This window comes from Pinus tabuliformis, chromosome 7, assembly GCF_031772625.1.
Source record: "Pinus tabuliformis cultivar Carrire ecotype Pingquan chromosome 7, CPIR1, whole genome shotgun sequence".
In the NCBI taxonomy this organism is placed as follows: Eukaryota; Viridiplantae; Streptophyta; class Pinopsida; order Pinales; family Pinaceae; genus Pinus; species Pinus tabuliformis.
Window position 1 is genome coordinate 934,331,383 of NC_142293.1, and position 26,601 is coordinate 934,357,983.

At 40.6% G+C, this 26,601-nt stretch overlaps 1 protein-coding gene across 1 annotated transcript in view; it reads right to left on the reverse strand.

Moving 5' to 3' along the window:
- Nucleotides 1-698: 698 nt before the first annotated feature.
- The window catches only part of LOC149250709 (agmatine deiminase-like), a 270,021-nt gene continuing 244,118 nt past the window's right edge, over nucleotides 699-26,601 (reverse strand). Inside the window, exons 10-11 of the mRNA XM_089459211.1 lie at nucleotides 1,233-1,391; nucleotides 699-1,133 (exon numbers count right to left, since the gene is read on the reverse strand). Coding sequence (XP_089315337.1) covers nucleotides 1,044-1,133; nucleotides 1,233-1,391 — 249 coding nt within the window. The 3' untranslated portion in view covers nucleotides 699-1,043. The remainder of the gene's footprint in view (nucleotides 1,134-1,232; nucleotides 1,392-26,601) is intronic.

The window sequence follows — 26,601 nt, forward strand, 5'->3', positions numbered from 1 at the left end:
AGATCATTCAAACTTATTTTCAAAAAGTATACCATATTATATAATTTGAAGAAACAGTATACCCTATTATCTTTGCTTCATAATAATTACGTTAGTTTTAGTGAGCTTTGTTGTTTTCTTCTTGAACAGATAGCCCATTTGAATCACCCCATGAAACTTTTGAGAAAGAGAAAGACCCACTGACATGAAACACTTACCTGATCACTGTTAGTGGAAAGTCCCGATAGGAATTTTTCAGCACCCACTGAAACACACATTCTATCACACATTGATAAGCAAAGCAGTTTCGAAAGAGCATTAGAATAACCCATAGGAATAAGGACCAATCCTTGCGCAAATAAGAAGGTGAAAAGTGGATAATATCCTATATCTATGATTCCTTTTAGGATAGTCGTAATCTTAAGTATGAATCCATCGAACTTCCCACCCACTTTCACCTGCCAAATTTTGTAGTGTAGAGTTCGAATTTCCTTCTGCATTCTTCCTTTGTTATGTGAGTGTTCCCTATCTCACTTGTGCATACATTAAATTCAAACATACTATCTAGTCAAGATAGATTTTGCATACGCATGGAATGATTAAATTCCAATTACCTAAACTTACTGCAATAAGCACCAAATACAATCAATAATAATTAAATTGTAACTACCTTCACTTTACTGAAATAAAACCAAATATAATCACCAATGAAACACGAGTTAGTATATAAGCTTTAAATCTTCAAATGGAAATTTGAAATGAGAAATGGAAAGAATTCTGGGAAGAATAAAGATGGAATTTGGGTGAGGGTGAAAGGCAAACGTTATAGCATTTAACCTTCATCTCAATATTCCCAATGTCCAGATAACTCAATTCAACATTCAGAGTAAAAGATTGTATTTTTTGCTACCGACTGCTTTGGATGACAATCTATAGTTGCTTTATAAATAACAAAATTTAATTCAAGAAAATTTCTATCATTATACAGGCGTGAATTTTATCATCATATTATCAATGCAGCAAAAATAACCCTTTCCTGTTTTTCTTTTCCATTTGTCAATATATCAAGGCAAGCAAGCCGGTTGTTGCTGCGTTATGCAGTGTATATTACCTCCACCAAGCACAATTTCTCTCGCACCAGATACCATTACAACCTGCACCAAATTCATTCATGGCAGTTTTCCCAAGTCATTTTAACTAACAAACATATCGCTCTATAACTGTTGACATCAGAATTTGATATTATGGCTTACTTCATGATCAGGAAATGTTGCAGAGAGGACATCAAAAGCTTCTTTATCTCTTTTTTCATCTCCAAATGCAGGAGCCACAATTCCTTTGTTTGCAATGTAAAAGTTTATATATGAGGCTGCAAGCCTGGTTCCAGCAATCCTGGGTTTTCCATCCAAAGCCTGACAAAAGCACAATACAGATTAAGTTGAACATAAGCATCAAGTAAATGTTAATCTTGCGTTGAGCCAAAATATACATCAAATATTCATACATCAGGAATATTAAGCAAGCAAGTAAAGACTAGACATTCAATGGAAACAAATGAAACTTCTCATCAGATAGAAAAAATGTTGCATTTAATCCCAAGTTACCAATTATATTAAGCCATGGGAAACTAGTGCAAGAGTTCAACTGTGAATTTTTTTTGAATGAAAGTAACTGTGATACCATAGGCATTTTTGTCTCCTTGATAATAAGGTCTATTTTTCAATCAGTATCTTCAAATGATAGGTTGTCGTTTTACAGTATCATTATCCTTCACTTGTCACTAGTCCCGAAGCAAAAGGCTTCATCCATCTAGTGTACAGAGTTTGCATACTGCACCTGACCATATAAGTTATGTCACATTGATTGTTAACTACAAATGTTGAGTTCCAAGTCAAAGTTCAGGAAAGAATTATCATGTAACCATGAGGTGGTGTTCAGGTTGACTGTCATTAAGTGTTCAACAGTGACCTATCGTGATGTTGACAGATGTTTTAGTCAGCAACTTGATAACAATTGAGCATAATGGAGGAAAATATAAACGGAAGTTGCAGAGGAATAATAGGAAAAGGTGGAGAAAGAGATCACAGGGGTGACAGGTATGGACATCGCAGAGAAGGATTCTGGACACCATACAGATGCTTAGGAGCATACAGCAGCCCCACAAACCACTACAACAGGTGCATTAGGCGAAGAATTGATTGGTTTACTGAATTTTGCAGGATTAGGTCCAGTGAAGAATGCAATTGCTCAGGGAGATAATGGTTGATGTCTACTACAAGCAACAAAGGCCATATGGTGGATGAATTCAGATTTTCCCCGAGTTCTCATGGTGTTGGGAATCATATTTCGTCTAAATGTCAAGCTGGGCATGGTCTTAAAGAAAAAGATAATGTTTATCATTGAAGAAGCCAATCTCATAAGAGGTTTCTTCCATAATACATTGCACTTAATTGTTTTAGGAGTGACGGGTTTATCAAAGAAGTAGTTCATTCTTTTGAATGCCAAATTTATGGGAGTTGGGCTTTCTAGTGTGAGGAAGAGCAAGCAAGGGTGATCTCCTTTTTCTTCAAAGGGAGGTACTACTTCCATGGGAGAGGAACTTGCTGTGGGTTTAATCCCTGATTCAAAGGAAATGGATGCCAAAAGGGATGTGATGTTGATCATCTTCGGTTATGAAGTTATGGCATCCCCATTTAATTCACAAACTAGTATATCCTCTCTTGCTCTTGTGTCTTCAGAGGAGGTGATGGGTATGAAGCAACTCTCTGATTCTTCACAGTCTTCTCAGCCTAACACGGCACTACAGGTAGAACAATTTGTTCAACCTTGGCTCCTCTCTTGGTACAAATCGAAATGGCATTGACTTATTCCTTCCTAAGAATGAGTTTTGAGGGTCAAATGTGTTGAAGAATGTAACTAGTGTCGGTCTTCATCATTGTATTTAGTCATGATGTAATGTATTTATCAAAAGAAAGAAAAAAGAATTTTATTATTAAAGAAAGGGACTTATTAAAGCATGGGTTTCATGCTTGGGTCAATAGTTAATAGGTCAAGCCTCCATTGTAGGCTTCTAGGGTTTATGTCAAGTGTCCTTGTCCATGTCATAATGTAATAGACCCTCCTTGGGCATTGTCAATCAAATAACAAATTTATTTTCATGTAAATTAGATCTTCTAGGCCTCCTCCACCAAGTCGGCCTCAAACTGGACAAGTTGGCCTAATTGAGAGGTAGAATCTCCTATATAAAGGCAGCAACTACTCACTCAACAAGTTCGATCTGCAACTTCTGGGACAAGAAAAAAGTGTGAATTCAAGAAAGGAGGAAAGGGCTAGCGAAAAAGGAGGATTTTGTCAAGCACAAGAAGTCGAAATTTTCTCTCTCTCTCACATGTGTGAAGTTGCTGAGCTGCTGGAAGGGCCGAAACTGTAGTCTTAGGTTCCCCCTATAGAGGGGTTTTAGCCCTCGCTGAGTGCCTACATCTGGTTTCATTGATCTTTGTATTTTGTTTTGATGATTGCTTGATGAAACAAAGATAAAAGAAGAACATAAGAAAGTTAATAAGAACACAAAGATATCACAAGTAATTATCAACATAAGAAAATATTTCTGCCTTTCTGATTTTCTAACATGGTATCAGAGCTAAGGTGAAGAAGGAAGAAAAAGGCAGCTTGAAGATCTATTGAAGAAAAGGGGATCAAAGGAAGGTCATTAAGGAAAAGGACTATACAAGGAGACTACTATCTATAGGAACTATGTCAACTACAATGAAGGGAGAAAACAAGCTAGAAGGAGCCTCCAACTACAGGGCATGGAAAAAGAGGATAGATCTTATCCTCGCTAAGCACAAAGTTTTGGACCTTGTTCAAGGAAAAGTCAAGAAGCCTACAGATGATGCAGGAAAGGAGAAGTTTAGAGAAACCAAAATCTTGGCCATGAATCTGATAGTAGATGGAGTAAAGGACAACCTAATTCCATACATATCCAACATAGACTCTACTCAAGAAATGTATGAAGCTCTTTCCAAGTTATTCACCATCAAGAACATTAGTTAGATAGCTAGCCTCAAGAATGAAACAAGGACAATAAGGATGACAAAAGATGACACTGTGTCATCATATTTTGTAAGGATATCTAGAATAAGAGATGAACTCCAAGCAATAGATGAGGTTGTGCCAGAGAAGGAACTTGTGATTGTTGCACTTTTAGGTCTACCAAAGTCTTGGAGTGCCTTTACTTCAAGAATTAGCAGTTGGAAGGATACTCCAACCTTCGACCAAATGTGGAATGCATGCAGTCAAGAAGAAGCCTGAATATCATTAGTAAACAACAAGGAGGATGAAGAAGGCGACACCTCTAACGCCTATTATTTTCATAACAAGAAGAAAGGAACATTCAAGAAGTTCAAAGGACCAAAGAAGAAAGTTGACCTATCCAAGATTGAATGTTACAATTGTCATAAGATGGGTCATTACAAAAATCAATGTCTTGAAAATCCAAGGAATAAGAAGAGAGATAGGGAACACACAAATATTACCGATGAAGCTCCACCTAAGAGCAAGACTGAAGAATCGGAATTCAAAGCTATGTTGCATGAAACTTCAAAGAACCCGGCGTTTCGGGCCGTACCCGTACCCGAAACTCCGAAACTTGGCCGAAACTCGACCATCATGTAATCATCTATTAGAGTTAATATAGACTTGTTTTTCCTTTTAAATTGTCATCTATGGGTCTTATTCCCTTTTTTCTTACAAGATAATGTGTTATTCACTTATATATATATATATATATATATATATATATAAATATACATATATGACGTTTCGGCTGACGTTTCAGTCAACGTTTCCATTTTTGGGAGGTGACGTTTCTAAACGTCCCCGTTTCGGAAACTCCGAAACGTTTCGGCGTTTCGTGCAACTTAGATTCAAAGACTTATACTACTAAGTCCTCTCTTACATATCCTTCTTAGTCTTCTATTCTAAGTTTTGTATTGTTTTCCTTTATGTTTTGATTTCTAGAGTTTGTAGGTCTAACATGTCTTGTTAGAACATTTTTGAATTATTTTGATAAGTTGTAGGTGTCCCTCAGAAAGATTGAATTAAGAGGGAGCTTCCACCATTTTACCAAAAGATAAGTATTTTGTTCTTTGTTTCATCTTTTCATGTTTGGTTTCCTCCTCACATCAAGATTTGTTTACACTGTATGCTAATAACCTTTTCTTTATATTTTACCTAGTAGGAAAGATTGCAGAATACACAAAGGTTATGGAGGAGACTTGAAGCATGGAAGAAGTTTTGTTGCAAAGGAAGCCCTTCAAGAATTGATGTCCTACAAGGTTTGTTAAAGAACAATTCAAGGTATGTCTTAAACTACAAGTTTGTTACAAGGTTCTCTTCATAGAAAAGGTATGTTCATTCTCTTTTGAAATTTGCTTTACATTACTAAAATTGTTGTCTAGGGTTTTGAATCTTAAAGATTCTTGTTAGGGTGATTAATCATTACATTGAATCCACCCTTGTGATACTATCATTTAACTATTCTTGTGAAACCCTAACTGTTAGGGTTCACTGCAAACCCTAGCCTCTTGTTGCTAAAGGTAAGTCAATGTTAATAATGAAACCCTAGTCTACATAGCGATTGTTGATGAAGTCTAGACATCCTATTCTTTTGAAGTTTAGGGTTTTTATAATGTTAAGATAAAAACCCTAGTCCTTTAGGGTTTGCTATTATTGTCCTTTAGGGTCAAAACCCTAGACCTTTAGGGTTTGGTGACTTAGGGTTTATAAACAAAAACCCTTGTAATAGCTAAAGTAAGATCCTAGGAATGAAACCCTAGGTGTATATTTGCCTGTATGATCGAAACCCTATAATGGTGAAAATTGGTGTGTATCTAACTTCGATGTATTGATGTTTGTATCGATGAGAAATGCTAGTGCATGAAATCCTAGATATGCATATGAGTATGTTGACTTAATTGTTGATACTCATGTTTTAGTTTGTGAATTCTAGGGTTTGTAACAAAATCCTAGTAGAGATTGATATTCTAGGACATGATAATATTGTTTTCGTTTATTGATATGATTGAGCTTTGATAATAAAATCTAGGGTTTACAACAAACCCTAGTAGAGTCTGACATGTAATTCTAAAAGCATATTGTTGAAACCTTAGATGTATAATTTTTATTTGATTGAATTGTTGATATCTAAGGCTTTGTGTCTCAAACATGGAGTTTAGGGTTTATGACAAAACCCTAGCAAGAAGTTGAAGTCTAGTATGTAAAAGGATGTAACCTTTGTTGATTATGAACCTCACTAGGTTTAGGTATTTGATGTCTAAAGTTTAAATTCTTTGATGCTTCCATTGTAATGATGTGATTTTAATTGACTTCATGCTTATGTATATTTGTATTTGGTTGTACTTGCTATTAAAATTTTGCAGGTACATAATCTTCAAGATGTTGAAGATAGTTGCCATTAAAGATGATAAATCAACATGATGAAGCTATAAAATTGATCAAGATGACATTGATGCCATAAGAAAGAAATGAAGCCTTGAAAGGTTGAAGTTTTTCTGATAAAAGAAGGAAGTTGTTGATCTCCCTAAGTCAAGAGGGAGACTGAAAGGGTATATCTCTCCAATTAAGAGGGAGTGCATGTTATAGTAAATACCTTGAAGAAAGAATGAATGAAAGTACTACAGATAGATCTGCAAAAGACTTAAAGACTACTTAAACTATTTGGTGTTGTTGAAGAAATGAAAGAAGAAAACTTCCAACAAATTGTATATGGATTATGATGATATAAGTGGCATCAGGATGATTAAGGACCCCGAAGGTTTGTGTTTACTTGTATATATATTTGAGAGTTTATCACTGATTAGGGTTGTGTTTGTACAAGTAAATCTCTCCATAAGAAGGTTGAGCACTTTGGAAACATGCTTGGACAAATAGATATATATGATTTAGTTTATAGGGAGAGATGAAGCATCTTATGGCAAAATGCTTGGGAGAACATATGGTCGGCCTATGTGTTGATGTCTAGATCCCGAAGTAGGGAGGGTGGCATTGGTCATGGAGCTTCAACCTTGGATACGCACCTAGATCCTTGGGTTGGTGATAGAGCTTAAAAAGTTGATCGTACCTAGAGTGGCTAAAGCTTAAGTTCACCTTAGTCCCACCCGATTAGAGTACCCTGGTCAGGTATCTAATCTATAGCACTACTTGTGTTATGACTCTTCATAGGGCATATTATTTTGAGATCTTCCATGTACCTATGTATATATGTAATTAAGGATACCTCCCTAGTTAAGAGGGAGTGTTGAAGAATGTAACTAGTGTTGATCTTCATAACTGTATTAGTCATGACATGATAGTAGAAGATTTAGAATCTACTTGATTGAGTTGCTTGGTAGGAATCATCTAGTCTTTCAAGAATGAGAAGATTGGACCATTTTGCATATTATAGTTCATCCAGACATTTTCTAAAATTACGTTGGAGGTAGTCATTTTGCTAAGGTGGATCATCATGATCCTATAAGAACCATCATTTTGGAAGGTTCTTGGAAGAAGCATTATGACAAGGTTAGTATATATTCCATATAGTATGGAAACAATACTCTTGAAGGATGAAGGAATGCAGTTGGTCAAGTTGCAAAGTAAATATCTAGATGATTGTATGAATGATTAGAAATGCATATTTAAAGTAACTTTTAAGTAGGATTCATATGTACCGATTCCTATAAAAGAAGTTGGTCATAAATCATGCATGGTGAATCTTCCATTTGGTTGTATGATGCCTAAAAGATGAATTTGACTTACTCTAGAATGAATAAAAGGATTAAGATTTTCTCACTAGAATATATAGAATGATAATCAACATCTAGTATAACCTTCGAAAGAATATTGTAAATTAGTAATCAAGTTCGATCCTTGGGCACCCTGATGCATGAAGGAAGTGTTAAGAAATCCTTAGGGCGGCTTATTAGGATGATTTCTCTTAAATTGATAGTTGTTTGTGACATTCTTTTACTTGATTGATTAGATTCTTCTTCTTATTATTATTATGTTCTTTATCATCAAACTAGCAAAAACATGAAGATCATCATGGACAAATGAACACAAGATGTAGGCACTCAGCCAAGGAAAAACCCCTCTCAAAGGGAAAAACCCAAAAATTCTTCTTCTCTTCTTTAGAATCAAATCAAATGAGACAACCTAGACCCTTTGACCAATACATAGACTTTCTCCAATCCACCAATTCGGCCTCTATTAATTTTTCTTAGGGCTATATTGTTCTTTTCTTTTGATAATTGCATTTATACTTTTCATCAATAACATAGGCATTCACCCCATACCATCATCGTGTCATTAGAAATTATATAGAAAGAACAATATCAACAACAATGCAGAGGAATAATAACAGGAACATCAGAGGAAAAGTACGCATGAAAAAGGAGATCCTAGAAATGGTCGGAGACTAGCACAAAACCACAAAAGGGGGAAAACCAAAAATCAATTCTTCTTCTTCTCCTATTAGATTCACCAATAGTTCAGATAAGATACAAAGTACATCATCTTGAGACATTATATCGGCCCACCTAGGGCCAATACAAAGATGATTCACAACTACGATTATGAACAATACGAGACATTCAGAAGGGCTATCATCATAAGCAAGATCATTATCTGGAGCATTATCATGCATGCTGACATTACTGCCATACTAATCTTTGTCATGTCCAAAGCATCCAAATCATGCCAATATTGTCATCACTGTCACATCCCTGTCATCACTGAATCATAGAAATATTGTCAATATTGTCATACATCATATACATGGTTATTGTCATCGTAAAATCACTATGATATAGGAGCCATCATAGAGTCACTGTATCAAAAGAGTCATGTTATTGTCATTAAGGAACAATAGTGTTGTCAACATATGTCATACTCATACATCCAAGTTACTGTAGATTTCTTAAAGCCCTAACATCAATTATCATCATTGAATATAGAGAAAACCACATATAAACATTGAGCCACAGGGAAGCATGCCACACTATTTCAAGCGTGGCGACTGAATAATGCCACTGGAGCGTTAACATAGTTATCCTAGCGTATCTACAGAATTATGTATATGCCACTAAAGCGTAGCGAGATGTCATGTCCCTTCCCAAATGAATGTCACAGGTTTTTGTCTCTCCCCAATTTTGTACAATTTTTTGTCAAGTAAAGGACCCAGGTAATTTTGACTTACCACGTGGGAAAACACATTGGGCAATTTGAATTGCCTTGGACGGAAATCGTGTGGCTGTTGGAGGGGCCCACATGAGGAAAAGGGAGGCCCACGAAGTCATAAGGAGGAAGAGCTCCTCACTTGGGGATTCATTCATACTTGCACATCGAAATCACTTGATTGTTTGCTCGAGCTGCTTAGCTAAGTCAACTGGCTGTTTAGCCACGAATCTCTCAAGCGGGAGATTCAACCTTACCTTCGAGGGACTACAAATGCCACCCTAGGAAGGCATTTTCAGAGCACCAGAGAAGATTCATAGCCAGCACACTCAACCACAAACCAGCAATGTGTATTTCTGGGCCAGCAGAGAAGGGAACACGCAGTTGTGATCAGAGCTTCATTGGGCCAGCACTTGCTGGAGAAACTTGGAGAGTTGAAGGATATCAGGAGGCCAGCCTTGGGGAGGAGTTTTGGAGCAGGTGGGTGCAGCAATTGGGCAGTTCGAAACTCAGCCTTGGAGGATTGTGCAGAGGGCCAAACTGGGCATCACGTGGGCATTGAGGGAGAGAGCCACAGCACCGGGATCACATCAGGGAAGGGAGGAAATTCATAAGGGATCACATCTTGGTGATTTGGGACAGTTTTGGAGAGCTTTCCCACATCATTTAGATAGGCCGAGTTTGCCAGCTTGAGCAGGAGGACGGGCTCCTTGGGGGTCGAATTTCAAGAGTCTGAACTAGGCCAAACCCTTCCTGGGTTTTGGTGGGTTTTTGCTGAGGATCAGGGAGCTGAAGTTTCATAATTTTCTGAGCACGGGAAGTAGTGATTCCAGCACTTCCTTTCCAGCAGACAACGCAATTTCTGGGCAGCGTGGATCAGTTCTAGAGCAGCAGTTGGGCAGCCCTCAGATCATCATTTGCTCACCTGGGTTTTGTCACACTTGTCCTTGGAGACAAGCCCAGGTGCACCATTCCATTCACTGTTGTATTTGCCCATGATGATTTAATAAAATGGCTCAGAAGTTCTCTATTTCCAGCGTTTTCATGGGTGTATGGTGATTGCTTCTCATTTATGATTGTTGGTTTGTCTGCTTGCTTTGTTTATCACTGAATTTCCTAGTTAGGAACATTACAGTGGTATCAGAGCCTAGGTCTTGGCTCAGCCGTGGGGAGTTTCTCCTATGAGAGAAGGGGACCAGCAAAATATTACATACAGGAGGCAGAGGTACCGAAGCAGAGAAAGAGAGCTGGAGATCACTCCAGACACTGAGGATAGGGGAAAGGAAGTAGTAGTAGAGGAAGACATGGGAGAGCCCAAGAGCAGGGAGGAGATGGCCTTTGATAGCCTCTTGAAGGCTCTGAATGATCTAGCAAAGGGGTAGAAGGAAATGCTAGAAGAGATTAAAATGCAGAACCGGGAGAGAACCACTCCTAGGGGATTCCTATTTGGGGAGACTTCGGGGGCCTCTCAACAATTCGACCATCCTTCACCTGCAACACAACCTCCATTAGCGAGTGGGCCAACTCGAGCCACATTGCCCTCTTTCGTGCCTTCGGCACAAGTTGAACCAGCAGGGGCCGAAGACCCTTCACAGATGGGAGAACACTTCAGAGAATGGCAGTCCATGGGTGCAGACTTCAGGGAAGCACTCTCTTTTAGAGATTTCTACAAGCTCAAGCAGAATGAGAAGAGCAAGGGTTATGGAGGACAAGGCATGCAGAGCTATGAGTTGCAGAGGACGATAGGGAGGATGTACTTCCCCACATACGATGGCATTGCCAAGTGCACTGCTCAAGCATGGGTTGAGAAGATGGACACATATTTCCAGCGTAACCAAATGACAGAGCTAGAAACCATCAAGATGGCCACGCTGCACATGGAGGGGGAAGCCCACAACTGGTGGTTTCATGGCTTGGCTACCCTAGGGCATGTCAATGTGACTTCATATGAGGATTTCACCAGGAGGGTGGTGGAGCGCTTTGACCAGAGAGAGATTCGAAGGCTCACTTAAGGGAGCTAACCCAACTCCGACAAACAGGCAACCTGGAACAATACATATCGGAGTTCCTGATAGTTTCAGTGATGGTGTCGGACCTATCAGATGCTCGGAGGGTATACACCTTCATAGAGGGCTTACTCGAGCCCCTGCATGGACTGGTGAAGTCACACAAACCCTCCACACCAGTGTTTTAAAAAACGGCCGAGCCAACTCCAACTCGGCCGAGCCGAACCAAGCCAATGCCTTGTCGGGTTGGCTCGGTGGCCGAAACAGAACAGCTAGCCAGGTTGTTACCGAGCCGACTGAGCCAGTGATCGACTCAGTCGGCTTGGTAACAACTCGATTGACTCGATAACAACCCGACCGGATCGACTCTTTGAAAACGATCCTAAAGCACATTTGTCAAAAGTTGTTCCACCTCCTACATATCAACAGTTGAGTTGTTGTTTATTACATTTTTATAGCCCTAAAGTAAACTATCACTGTGAGAAAGTTTTGAAAATTACAAGGCCGAAGTATGGTTATCCTAGTGGCATGAATTAGAAAACTAAAACAATGCATTGAGCCATACAATGTTTTTAAAAAGGAAAACGTCCTGGCAATGGACTAATAGATACATATTTACCTCTTATTGTTCTGGAGCTTGACCAGAATTAAAGCAAGGGTTGTGAGACTTCATTAGGGATAGATTTCTTGAAATCATCTCCAGCAGTATAGGTAGAAGCATGAGACAGGCCATCTTGTAGCAAAGGCACAAATTTGAAGACATGTATTGATCAATTCATTGGCTTATCATTTGGGAAGCTATGATTGGTTGTAGAGAATTGGTATTATTGTTATTGTAGTCTAGTGATTGTCCTTGGGCTGAGGCAGAAAAGAATCCTAGCATTGGTGGCTAAGTATGAACTTTGTATTGGACAGTGCACTGGGTGCCATTTTGATATAATGGATATATTCATGAGCCTACTTTGATCATATGTTCTCTTCTCTCTATATTCTAAAGATTTGTGTTTGGAAACATGAATGAAAATCTTTAAAATTGTGTTTCTTTATAAAAAAATAAATATTTAATGTATTTTTTACAACGACTAAGTCATTGAAATCAAACCGGCCAAGTCGATACCGAGTCGGAGTTGGAGTTGGAGCCGACCCTCGACCATTTCCGAACAAGAGTTGGAGTTTTAAAACATTGCTCCACGCTGCAAGAAGCAGTTATGTGTGCCACGGATTTACAGGGGGCCATCCCCAAGACACAAGAAACCTTTCCTGCACATACCCCCTACCCCCAGAAGGGGAATGACACTACACCACCACCTCAGAGAACCACCCAAGGACGAGGGCAGCTGGATGATGAGACATAGAAGGACCTTAGGAGGAGTAAGTTGTGCTTTACTTGTCGGGAGCCCTGGGCACCAGGCCATCGGTGCACTACTGGCAAAGCACATTATATTGAGGTCTTCTCAGATAGTGACCAGGAGGATGAGGTGGGGCAGGGGTGTGGTATGGGAGACGTTGAGAGTCCAGCAGAGAGGTGGCCACCCGCACCACCTCCATAGGGGGGGCATCCTTTGCCCCATCTGGGGTAGTCCTTGCTTCTTTATGCGGGGTCCCAAATTTCTGACATTAAGGATCAGAGACACTATACAGGGGCAACGGGTGTCTGTCTTAGTTGACAGTGGGGCTACCCACAACTTCATAGATGCCCAATTGATTCAAAGAAGGGGCCTCACCACAACTGATTTTGAGGGCTTTTCAATCTTGGTGTCAAGTGACTGTGCCATGCAATGCACTCGGTATGTACCCGCTTTGACAGTGGCCATGGGGAACTACTCTATGATAGACCATTTCTTTGGGGTCGATGTGCCAGACACCAACGTGGTGATGGGTGTCTAGAGGTTGTACTCCCTTGGGTGAGTTACCACTGATTGGAAGAAACCGGAGATGGAGTTCACCGGCCCGGATGGAAAATCAGTGGTCCTTAGAGGCATGCATTCGTACCCACCACAGACAGTCTCAGCACATAGGATGGAGGCAGATCTGCAACATGGACACATAGCATGGGCAGTGGAGCTACAGCAGGACTTGGGAGGAGAATCTCCAACACTTGGAGGAGGTGCTGCATATTTTGGAGGAACAGCAGTTCTATGCCAAGTTGTCCATGTGTGAGTTTGGCTTGACCGAGATGCTCTACTTGGGGCATATCATTGGCGCAAATGGGGTCAAGATCCATGAGGAGAAAATACGAGCTATACGTGATTGGACGGTACCCAGAGATGTGACAACGCTAAGGGGCTTCTCGGGCATCTGCACGTATTACCGGAAGCTCATCAAGGGGTTTTTGCAGTTAGCAACTCCCCTCACGGGTTTTCGCAATTAGCAACTCCCCTCACGGATTTGACCAAGAGAGGGGCTTTCGCATGGACAGATGGGGCATAGACAGCTTTTGACCGCCTCAAGGAGGTGATGAGCAGTTGTCCAATATTGGCACTTTCAAACTTTTCCCAAACCTTCACCGTGGAGTGTGATGCATCCGGGGAGGGAGTCAGAGAGGTACTATCTCAGGATGGGCACCCCATTGCTTTCGAGAGTCGGAATCTCTTAGCCCATGAGAGGTCATATTCTATATATGACAAGGAGATGTTTGACCATCATGAATGCCTTATCCAAGTTCCAACAGTATTTGGTGGGTAACAGGTTTCGGGTGAAGATTGATCACAACAGTCTTCGTCACTTCATGGGGCAATAGGGCCTCAACGACAGACAGCAGAGATGGGTCAACAAGGTGTAGGCCTATGATTTCGACATAGAGTATGTGCGGGGGAAACACAATGTGGTGGTTGATGCCCTATCCAGGAGACCCGCAGGCCTATCACCCATGAGCACTTGCCATGATTGGAAGGCCCGGTTATTGGTTGAGTATTCTAAGGATAGGAGGGCATGCGAGATTCTAGAGGATACCACGCAGATGAGCGCTACAGGGTCATGGACAAAGTCACCTACTACAAGGGGCGCATATTTTTGGTTCCCAACTCGTAGTTGAGGGAGAGAGTGCTCCAGGTAGCACATGACTCGTCATTGTCAGGGCATCAGGGGTTCAGGAAAACATACATGGTAGTCAGGGAGCATTTCACATGGAAGGGCCTCAAAGGGGACATGTTGAGCCACACACAGGAGTGTGAGGCATGTCAGAGGAACAAAGGGGGGTTGATTCATCTTGCAGGATTATTACAGTCGCTCCCCATCCTAGAGGGGAAATGGGAGAGTATCTCCATGGATTTCATCACGGTGCTCCACACAGTATAGGGCAAGGATTGCATCTATGTAGTAGTTGACCGGTTGACCAAATATGCCCACTTTTTCGCCATCTCTACAAGATATTCGGCTTCATAGGTTGCAGATTTGTTCTATAGGGAGGTCTTCCAATTACACGAGCTTCCTAAAAACATAGTGAGTGACAGGGATAGCAGGATCATGGGAGGCTTCTGGAAGGAGCTCTTCACGTTGGTTGGTACTGAGCTCACCCCTAGCACGAGCTACCACCCCCAGACAGATGGCCAGACCAAGCGAGTTAATCAGTGGCTGGAGGGGTACCTGAGGAACCACGTGAATGGGCAACAAAGGGCTTGGATTCGGTCACAACACTTGGGCAAGTATTGCTATGACAACATCCATCACATGTCCATCTTTATGACTCCTTTCCGTGCCTTGTATGGTTATGATGCATTATCTTTTGTTGACGTTGTTTTTGGAGATAGTCGGGCCCAAAGGCCAAAGATTGGATCCAAGAGAGCCAAGATATCCTCAAGGCTCTCAAGGATAACTAGTGACAACGCAGAACAAGCAGAAAATGTACGCAGATAGTCACCGAACTGAGAGGCATTTCGAGAAGGGGAATTTGGTGTACAGGCAGTCCACATTGAAGCAGAAGGGGGTCGAGAAACTACAGGCCCGTTTTTATGGGCCATACAAGGTAGTCATGTGAGTTGGGGAGGTAGCATACGAGCTGGAGCTGCCTCCGAGGAGTAGGATTCACAACATATTCCATGTCTCATATCGTAAAAAGGTGTTGGGGCAACAAGTGACAGTAGCAGTAGAGTGACCCCCACTAGATGATGAAGGCCATCTGGTTTTGGAGCCTGAGGCCATTTTGGAGAGACGGGAGAGGAAGCTGAGGAGTAGGACCATTAGGGAGTTTCTGGTGCGGAACCTACCGAATGAGGATGCCACCCGGGAGGGTGAGCACATTCTAGAGCACCTAGCGCTGAAGTTGCTTGAGAGCAAGCAACATTTGGGAGAGAAGGATTGTCATGTCCCTTCCCAAATGAATTTGTAACAAGTTTTTTTCTCTCCCCAATTTTGTACAAATTTTTGCTAAGTAAAGAACCCAAGCAATTTTGACTTATGGACTTAGGAGAAATGAAGGTTGGATTAATTTGCTAGTGGAAGGTGGGGCCACCCACGTGGGAAAACGCATTGGGCAATTCGAATTGCCTTGGAGGGAAATCGTGTGGTTGTTGGAGGGGCCCACATGAGGAAAAGGGAGGCCCACGAAGTCATGAAGAGGAAGAGCTCTTCACTTGGAGATCATTCATACTTGCACATCGAAATCACTTGACTGTTTGCTCGAGCTGCTTAGCCGAGTCAACTAGTTGTTTAGCCACGAATCTCTCAAGCGGGAGATTCAACCTTACCTTCGGGGGACTACAAGTGCCACCCTACGAACGCATTTTCAGAGCACCTTGAGGAGCACCAGGGAAGATTTATAGCCAACACACTCAGCCACAAAACAACAGTATGTATTTATGGTCCAACAAAGAAGGGAATGCGCAGTTGTGATCAGAGCTTCATTGGGCCAGCACTTGCCGGAGAAACTTGGAGAGTTGAAGGATATCAAGAGGTCAACCTTGGGGAGGAGTTTTTGAGCAGGTGGGTGTAGCAATTGGGCAGTTCGAAACTCAGCCTTGGAGGATTGCACATCACGTGGGCATTGAGGGAGAGAGCCACAGCACTTGGATCACATCAGGGAAGGGAGGAAATTCATAAGGGATCACATCTCAATGATTTGGGACAGTTGTGGAGAGTTTTTCCAGCATCATTCAAAAATGTCGAGTTTGCAAGCTTGAGCAGGAGGACGGGCTCCTTGGGGGTCGAATTTCAGGAGTCTGAACTAGGCCAAACCCTTCCTGGGTTTTGGTGGGTTTTTGCTGAGGATAAGGCGCTGAAGTCTCATAATTTTCAGAGCACGAGAAGCAGTGATTCCAGCACTTCCTTCCAGCAAACATCGTAGTTTTTGGGCAGTGTGGATCCGCTCTAGAACAGCAGTTGGGCAGCCCTCAGATCATCATTTTCTCACCTGGGTTTTGCACACTTGTCCTTAGAGACAAGCCCAGGTGCACCCATTCCATTCACTATTGTATTTTCCCATGATGATTTAATAAAATGGCTCAATAGTTCTCTATTTCCAACGTTTTCATGGGTATATGGTGATTGCTTCTCTTTTCTGATTGTTGGTTTGTCTGCTTGCTTTGTTTATCACAGAACTTCCTAGTTAGGAACATTACACGAGATCATGTGAATAGAGAGTTCATAGTAAAAAGAGTTCAAAGAGAATGCCTCACAACATCACGCTTGGAATATGAATGATAGTAGCGAGACCACAAACCATCAAAATTCAAGAAGTCGAAAATATAGATTAACACACAGTCACAATGCAATTGTGAAATTGAACAATATTGCAAACCTTTTAACACTGAATTCGAAACATATGCTTAGCCATAGAGCAATGTCATATGCAAGAGCCACCAGAACGATGATAGATGAGAGAGCCACCATAAGCGAGAGCCATTGAACGATATCGTATGTGATAGCCATGATCGATATCAAGGTTGTAAGGAATGTGATGCCAAGATGGTTCCAAGACTGTAATGTGTTGAAAATGAGTGAGCCTGCAGATTTGTTGTGCAATGACAGAGATATGGTCGCTCCAAATAATGTGGGCCATCTAAATTGCAGACCACCTTCAAATATTTACCAAGTAGCGGGCCACAGTTTCAATCCATGACAAAGAGCCACCGAATATGTAGATAGAACCACCCATGTGAAAACAATTCATGCCATATTACTTCATCGTCCTTTAACCAATCGGAACCCCAGAGAAATGATTCATACTTTCATTGTCTCATATATCTTTCCACAGCGACTTATTTATATAATTCGGTGACATGTGTTGAATGAATTCCCTTTAATTTTGAGTGAGGCCGACCATTTAATTTGGAGGGAAAAAATATTTAGAATATGAATTTCATTAAAAATAATATTAAATATATTTTTCCCCAAATAATTTAAAATGACATTTACCTTTAATATTCAACTTTTGGGCTTCTTTGGTGTTCTGAGGTTCACTCTTAGGGAGGGTTTTTGCTTTGGGGTCTTTGGGGAAATTCATCTCAACACTGCCCAAATTTTGACACTCCCTCTTAGCTAGAGAGGAATTTCCATCAACAACATCATAGGTCTTATCCCATCTCTTCTTTGCTCCCTTTCGAAACAATTTCATCTCAGATATTATAAATAGGTAGGCAGTTGCATCATCCTCACATGCCATCTTATAAAAGAAGAATAATGCACAATCAGCAGTAGGGGAGATCAATCCTCAAACCTTTTCATCTCAGATATTATAAATAGGTACGTAGTTGCATCATCCTCACATTCCATCTTATAAAAGAAGAATAATGCACAATCAACAGTAGGGGAGATCAATCCTCAAACCTTGTCAGACCCAAAGACACCCCATAACTATAACAATAATACATTCATTGCGTCTCATCCTTTGAGGACCAACTGAACAATCTCAATCTATTCGATCTAATAGAAGAAGAAGAAGAATCATCATAGGGGAGTCTATCTCAACCCACGACAACATCATAGGGAGCATCTAACTTCCATCCTATATCCAATAATTAATGCAGTCATCTGAAACAGAATCGTCATCGTCATCAAGTCAAATCTCGTTTCGACTCATCTCTGCCCATCTTTGTCTAATAAACAATCTTTAATCTAAAGAGGAATGTGACATCAAAGGGGAGCCCAACCCAACCCACAACAACATCGGAGAGCTAAGCTCAATCCAGAACAACATCAGGGAGCCGTGCTCATCCTGGAACCACATCGAGGATCCCAGCTCAACCCTCTATCCAATAGGCGAGATCAACTTACCGCGGGGGCAAGGATCACACTCTAAGGATCGAAAGAGGGTGGGTCACAAGACCCTGCCACCCTCACCAAGAATGACAAAGGCAAGTTCTCGTGTCCAGGGGTAGAACCCCTACCAGACTTGATCCCAGATCAAGTTGTTGAACACCATGCATCCTAGTCATAGGGAGTACGGCAGTACACGATGCGTCCATCTGTAGTGCTATGGTCCCTATCCTCTTTTCCCAACCCATTGCCCAAATGAGAGATATTTCCCAAGAGTCCCGGACTACATTGGTAGGATGTGCGCTGGGGCATTTGCAAGAGAAGGTGAACCACTCATCCTATGCATATCATCATCCGTAGGGGAAGGTGAACCACTCACCCTACACACGTCAACCACCATAGGGGAAGGTGAACTACTCACCCTATACATGTGTCATTTGTCGACATATATGTATATATCATACTAGGGTATATATTCAATAGGGGAAGGTGAACCACTCACCCTGCCCCCCCCCCCCCCCACGAAGGTGAACCACTCACCCTGCCCCCCCCCCCCCCACAAGAGCTCCTAGAGCTCAATGTTTAATTCAAGTGAGACCCTCATGAGCGGGTCTTTCCATGATTCCAAGTCTCTCTCTAAAGATTAAAGACTTTGTGAGGATGTCAATAACATGTTCATCCGTCATGATGTGATGGAGCCTTATTTCTCCCCGTTGTACCATATCTTGGATAAAATGGTACCTGATATCAATTGGGATTGGTCATGGAACACAAGATTCTCTGAGAGACGAACCCCACAATAAGTCGCAGTATATCACAGTCATGTCTAGTATATGTTCAAAGAGTAGCCAGTCATCAATGTATACAAAGTGCTCATATATGATACCGGCTCAAACAACTCACTAAAGATTTCAATCAAACTACCTCATCAAGTACTTTCAAGCAACAGTCCTCTGTTTTCCTGTTTATGCAGGACATCAAACCAAATATTATGTTAGAGAAAACACATATCATAAAGAAGAGAATACCATATTCATCCTTTCTCCCCCACATAGGGAGGCAGCGATCGCAAGCCCTGATGATGGACTCATCTAGCTAGTCCGAAACGTCGGTTTCATAAATTGCTCACAGGTTTTTCCATTGAATTAAAACTCTCTTCCAACCTGTATGAATCTCTCTTCAAAGCCTAAGCTTGTCTCATATAGCAGCATATCCATGAGGCTGTCTCTATCTCAACTATGTATGTCTGGGCTTTATCTAGCTCGGGGAGCATGCAATACAAGGAACCATATGATATTATGAGATCCGCCAAATCTAGCAACAATAATCCATCAATGCAATCAACATGCCATAAAAACATTTCTACACGAGAGGTGTATCTTGAAACTGCATGAGGTAAACCAGTCCTGTCAGCAAAGAATTGTTAGCTCATAAAATTAGTTATCAAAGACAACATCAATGATCATTAGACCAAGTCCAAAAGACTTGTTTCAATCTGTAGTCACGAGACTTCTAATTTTTCATCACAAATAAATAGTAGGTGTTGGGATCTCATCAAGGGCCTCTCCCTCTGAATGGGAAGCCTCTTCAATTATTATCAATTAAAGTCATCACTTGACTGTCAAATGTCATGCATCAACAAAATTGTCAGATCATGGATTCAAACTATATTAGGTTTTCATATATATATATGTGTTGTGTGTGTGTGTGTGTGTGTGTGTGTGTCATAGTCATGACAAATCACCGTTAGTCGCTACATATGAACATGTCGCCAGACATTCATCAAGGGTTAGTGTCATATAGTAGAGTAACCAACAAGTGTATCTCCATACAATATCAAATCTCTTATCATGATATACAATCATTTTCATCAAAGTCCTAGTACCATCATTATCAGATTTACCCTGTTTAGACATCATAGCAGTTACAGCTTCTCAACACTTTACAAAATCACATGGCAGATATCAAAATACTAATATGTAACAGAAAGCAAACTCACTTTCATACAAATGTGGTTGGTATGCATGACTTAAGTAATTACGGGAAATGATATTCTTGTCATACCTCAGAGCATAACTTGCCATCCAATATTGTAACTAAACTAAAACAATATACTATACATACCTTGAAATATTCAGATACCTTTATCAACTTGTAGCATTTGGATAGCACATATGTTTCATTATTGGCAATAGTGGAGCTTGCATATTTCTCTAGCTTTCGTATTAGCTTTTATCATATTCTAGTACTAGCTTCTACTTCCAGCACCAGTTAGCATCCAAATGATCCTTAAGAAGGATCAACTAATCACATCTTCATCATGAGGTTAGAAATACTCAAATATTCATGCAGGAAGAATAAGCGCAATCTAAATGATAAATCTAAGCAAAAGCAGTGGCATAAGGAAATAACATAAGCCTATAAGGTACTTATCTTTTCCCGAGAGTTAAAGGAAGTAATCAGCTCCTTCTTGATCCTCTCTCCCTCTTAGCCAAAGGCATTATTGACCATTCATCACGTATAAAGATGCTTCCTTATGATCAAGTCTAGCCAATGTATGTCAAATCTTCAACATGCCCTTCTCCTAAGGTTTCCACTGAACCTGTCATGAATGCTGGAGCAATTTGTCGTAGATCACATCAGGGTTTCAAAAACTCAAGCAAGCCCTTCCTTTCAAGCAAGTTTCAAGTGTTTCATTCAAACCCTAACCTCTACAAATATTCATCAAACCCTAACTCTTCTTGCTATAACAAAGGTGCCTAGGGTTTCCTTCACACCCTAGAATTCTTTTAGGTCTTCACTATCTTCATTGGCTTTCAATAAGGGTGATATCCATGACTTTTCTTCCAGCTCAGCTCTGAAACCAAGTTAATTTTTCTTAGGGCTATACCGTTCTTTGCTTTTGATAATTGCATTTATCCTTTTCATCATTAACATTGGCATTCACCCCATACCATCATCACATCATTAGCAATTATATAGAAAGAAAAATATCAACAACAATGCAGAGAAACAATAAAAGGAACATCAGAAGAAAAGCATGCACAAAAAATGAGACACCAGAAATAATCAGAGACCATGGCAAAAGCCCACCACGGGGAAAACCCAAAAGTCAATTCTTCTTCTTCTTCTATTAGATTTCATCAACAGTTCAACTAAGATACAAAGTACATCATCTTGAGACATCATATTTCATATTGGGCCACCTAGGGCCAATACAAAGGTGGTTCACAACTACAATTGTGAACAATATGAGACACATTCAAAAGGGTTATCGTCATAACTATAAGAAAGATCATTATCTGGAGCATTATCATGCATGCTGACATTACTGCCATACTAATCTTTGTCATGTCCAAGGCATCCAAATCATGTCAATATTGTCATCACTGTCACATCCCTGTCATCACTCAGTCATAGATGTGAAATTTTATCTATTGCAGCTACTGGAAATTATTCTTCTAACTTGTTAAACACACATGGGCAACAAGAATAATCTGAAGGATAAAACATGAGAGCACATTTTTTTATTAACAAGAGATATACATTTATAGTACATAGTTTGACCATTGGGTTCCACATCCCAAGGTCTCTTGGACTCCTTTTGTCTATTCGGCTTCCACACTAACCCATTGAGGATTAGGTGTCCAACATTCCCCCCCTTAATCCGAAGGGTTATGTATGAGTCCAAGAAGAGAGCTGTAATACAAAATGTGCAAAAATGCATGGCAACACTAGGCTAAATGTGCTCTTTGAAATGTTGATATAAAAGGCGATGGTTTAAGGATGACCACCAACACTGGAACGCTTAGTGCAGTTCCCGGAACTCTTCCAAAACTGGCAAGAAGCTGAAGTCTTCTGCTAGAGGAAGTGCTCCTATTGTTTTGAAGAGGGAAACCTTCAACCAATAAAGGGAGGTCTCACCCCACATAAAAGGGAGAACTTCAACCTAAAAAGGGAAGTCTCAACCTGTGATGGTTTAAGGATGACCAAAAACTCTAGAATGCTTAATGCAATTCCTGGAACTCTTCCAAAACTGGCAAGAAGATGAAGTCTTCTGCTAGAGGAAGTGTTCTCAATTTTGTTCCTGGAATTCTTCCGAAACTGGCAAGAAGCTGAAGTCTTCTGCTAGAGGAAGTGTCCCAGATTACCAAGTGAAGGCATGCTCAGGGGCATCTTTGTCTCTAGCTACAACTCTGAATCTGGTATGGCAAGTTGTGGCTCAGGCTCGCTTGATGTGGCTTTGAAGCTTGTAGATGACCATCATTTCCCCCCCTGTCAGATACAAGGTGAGATGATGGAGAAAACTCAACTGCAAGACTGTTCAATATTCTGGAACAAGTTCTGACATGTGATTGGAATATCTTCTTGGCTGTTGATGCCCATTGCCAAGAAGCGATCCATCCAAGATGAATCTTTGTTCTTGCAGGACGTTTGTTTTTGAAGCATCTGTTTGAAGAATGATTGGTTTTATGACAGTGCTTACATGGATGAAGATCAAATCAGTGATCTTTCAGATGGCTAACTCGGTCACAGTGTTGGCATTTCACAATCTGTTGTTGTTGTTGTTGCTGTGGAAGAGGGGCAGAATCTGGAACAGCTAGCGGTGAACTGTCATGAGGAGCAGGTGAACTATCATGAATGAATCCAGCACTTTGAAATTGGATTGGTTTGGAGTAGTCTAGAATATGAAAGGACAAGTCCTTGTCATATCCAAGACTAGTTCTGTGCTTGTTATGGACAAGCTGTTCCCAAGGTCTGATGATGGGCTTGGGAAGTGCAGACTGAGTTTCTGCATCCGCATGTACAACTACTGCTTTATGGGAGTCTGTTTCAATCTTCTGAACAGAAACAGGTTCAGAATGATGACTCCTCTATTTTAATTCTTCTTGTTGTAGCTGAGTTTCGAGCTACAAAAATTCTATCTTCTCTGTGCATTTTGCAAACAAATTCTAATGTCAGCCAGAGAGGATTTGTTGATTTTTACTATGTCATTAGTAGTAGACTGTATCAGGATTTTCAAAAACTCTAATACTTCATAAGCTTTCCCCATTTTCTCCAGTTCAAAAGTGCCAAGAAAAATGCAGAATAATGACAAGCACTTGAATTCTCTAGAAAGAAATATGTAGACACTTGCAGCAGGGTCGATATAAAACAATCTTGTCCCCTTTGAAATAATTCCCTTCCTCCTTAATTTAATGTCTTCATATTTCGAGTATTTTAAGGAAATTGAAAGCATTTTTTAATCCAAAATACGCACATAACCATCCACTCAAACATACACATAACTATCCACTTAGACAATATATAAAGAAGCCAAATTTCACCTCATTAAAGTACGTGTAACAAACCTCATGTTAAGGTTTCACACACCACTAATTATAAAGACGTTCTATTCAAAAGTAGAGTTCCCCAGATTCATGTAACAAATTTACGTACTTCCCTAAACTCTCCATTCTCACGCATGCACATGGCAGTTAGGAAGTGATACTACCCTTTCACCAACACAACTCGCATGACATTTCAGACGATTTGATGGCCATTAGGTTTCCTGAACCTCAAAAATATATAAATCTGATTCGATGCAATTTGGATTTTCTGTTCTGCCAGCTGCGAGAACGACCAGTTTGGAAAACTAAAACAACAACAGAAAACACGCACATTTTTTACCATTACAACTGACAGATTTGGGTGGTGATGGCCAGAAAATAAATGTCACCCACAGATGGTTTACAATTTGATTATGATTTCCTCATCGCATCTAGGGTGAATACCCTTGTAAACCTTACGAACTCCCCATTTACCAATACGCTTTCATTGCGGAACCCGTTCGTGGTGATGTCAAGCTCCTTGTAATTGAATCCATGGGGCTAGAACTCTCGCTTCAATTCATAAGCAGCATGCAGTCAAACTCGTAGTATCCACTCGATGGTAGCATTAAACGTATATGGGAGAAAATGACAGCAGGCTTTATAAACACTCAAGATGTTGGATAGCAACTCAATGGACCAGCCAGGTAGTCAGCGTTCAAGGGTCTTTAACCAACCTCTTTAACAATGGAAATCAGTCTTTTAAAGTAAATACAATCCAGAAATAATAACTCTGATACCAGCGTTCAATATACAACCATGCACCAGATGCCATACACAACACACCAGTTCACAGTCATTGAAAATTGCAGGATTTGTTCACGTCGGGTCCACCACAATATCATTCAACGCAGAATACGTATCGACCTCCAAAAACAGTGTTTAAGGACACATACCTCCAGGAGGCAGTCTTTAAAGTCGTTAGATTTGCGTCGATACGCATGAACTATATGCTCACAAACACCCACTCAGTAGACAGAAGGCGGAGCCTTATTTGAGCCTGTTTAAGGATGGGAATCATTGTTTCATGCTGCCAAAAATCGTCACTCAAGTCACGGGTTCAAAACAAGTTGCTCGGTATTGGGTCCAGAATCCGTGGTCTAAAGTCTTTAAAACAGCTTCGGCTTCAGCTTCACAGAAGACTCAAGACTGTAAGTCCAGTGGAGAAAGTTTGCCCAGAAAGAGCTGCCGGCAAAGAGCACCGAATTCTGTAATATGTCCAACTCAGAGACCCAACACCACTGCAGACTTGTTGTTATCATCTATGCACAAGTCCAAGAGATAATTCGATACATGGAGAAGAGATAATGTTATTAAACACGTAGGAAATAAACCACAGAGCTCTAGAAAAACATAACCTTCAATTATTCGTTGGAGATGCCTTATGCAATCCACAACATTCATGGGCTTCAAAAATAACACTGGGGCTTCATAACAGTGTTCATACCAAGAACATGAAAATGAAGGTCAGCATTGCTCGAATGTCCCATTCTGCACTCACCTCAGTTGTTTCATCGACGTCCACCTTTAAGAACACCAGCATTCCTACCACAGTGTTCAGCGTTTACTTAAAAATGCATATGTCAGAGGGCACAGTCTAGACAGAAGGCACAGTCTTGACAGAAAAACGCATATATGACACTGCCACAGAAGACGCAGACTTGACAGAGAAACGGTCAAAGGTAGTGGAAGCAGAATACGTTATAGTAGATGTGCATGAATTTCGATTAGGCACCACAGAGAGATAATCCAAGGAATCGACAGACTAAAAGCATCAAATTTCTGACGTCAGTGAATTAATGGAGTGCTATGGACAGTGAACAGAAATGTCATAACTGATATGCACATAAAGGCCACAAAACAAATGGCTCAAATTTGAGCAGGGCATGAGATCGCCTGCTCTGATACCATGTTAAACACACATGGGCAACAAAAATAATCTGAAGGATAAAACATGAGAGTACATTTTTTATTAACAAGAGATATACATTTATAGTACATAGTTTGACCGTTGGGTTCCACATCCCAAGGTCTCTTGGACTCCTTTTATCTATTCGGCGTCCACACTAACCCATTGAGGATTAGGTGTCCAACATAACTCAAAAATTACTTATGCAATTTATTTGCTACGGAAAATAACGAATAAAATCACAGCTGCAATTTTCACCATAAAAATACTACAGAAAATAAAATATTGGAAACTGAGAAATTCTAGCACACACACAATAAATTTGACACAGTTATTTTTGGACAATTGTTCCCGGAAAAACCCAACTTGGGAAAACCAGTGCAGCAGATGAGGGTTTTATTATTAATATTCAGCAACAATTTTGAGTACAATAATTTAGATGCCCAGCTGGCAATCTAATCTGAGGAAAATATTGTGAGAATTTTCTCTCACCCCACAACTATTTTCTGCCTCCAAAATAGCTTCCCCAGCCTCTGCGCTGAGCTGCCTGCGTCACCCTCTGTGCAGAGCCTACGCTGGTCCTCTGAAGATTTTGGCCTTCCTTCCTTCGACTCTTCTGGGAACTGAGAAACATCTCCTAGAATGCTAATATTCTCCTCTTCCACCTGCTACTCACCCTCTGGCTCTATCTTCTCTATTGAGTTGTTGCTACTAAGAAAATTGAACTGCCTAGGCAACTGAGTATCTGAACTGGATGATCTCCATCACCACATCGACTTTCTTTTATAATCCATTGTTGGAGCACCAACGGCCAAGATTAAAACTTAATCAATGGCTAGGATCATTTCTAGGTCGATCCGTGTGAGTTTCTAGATGATTCACGCCTTATCTCAATTAATACTGATTAATTAAC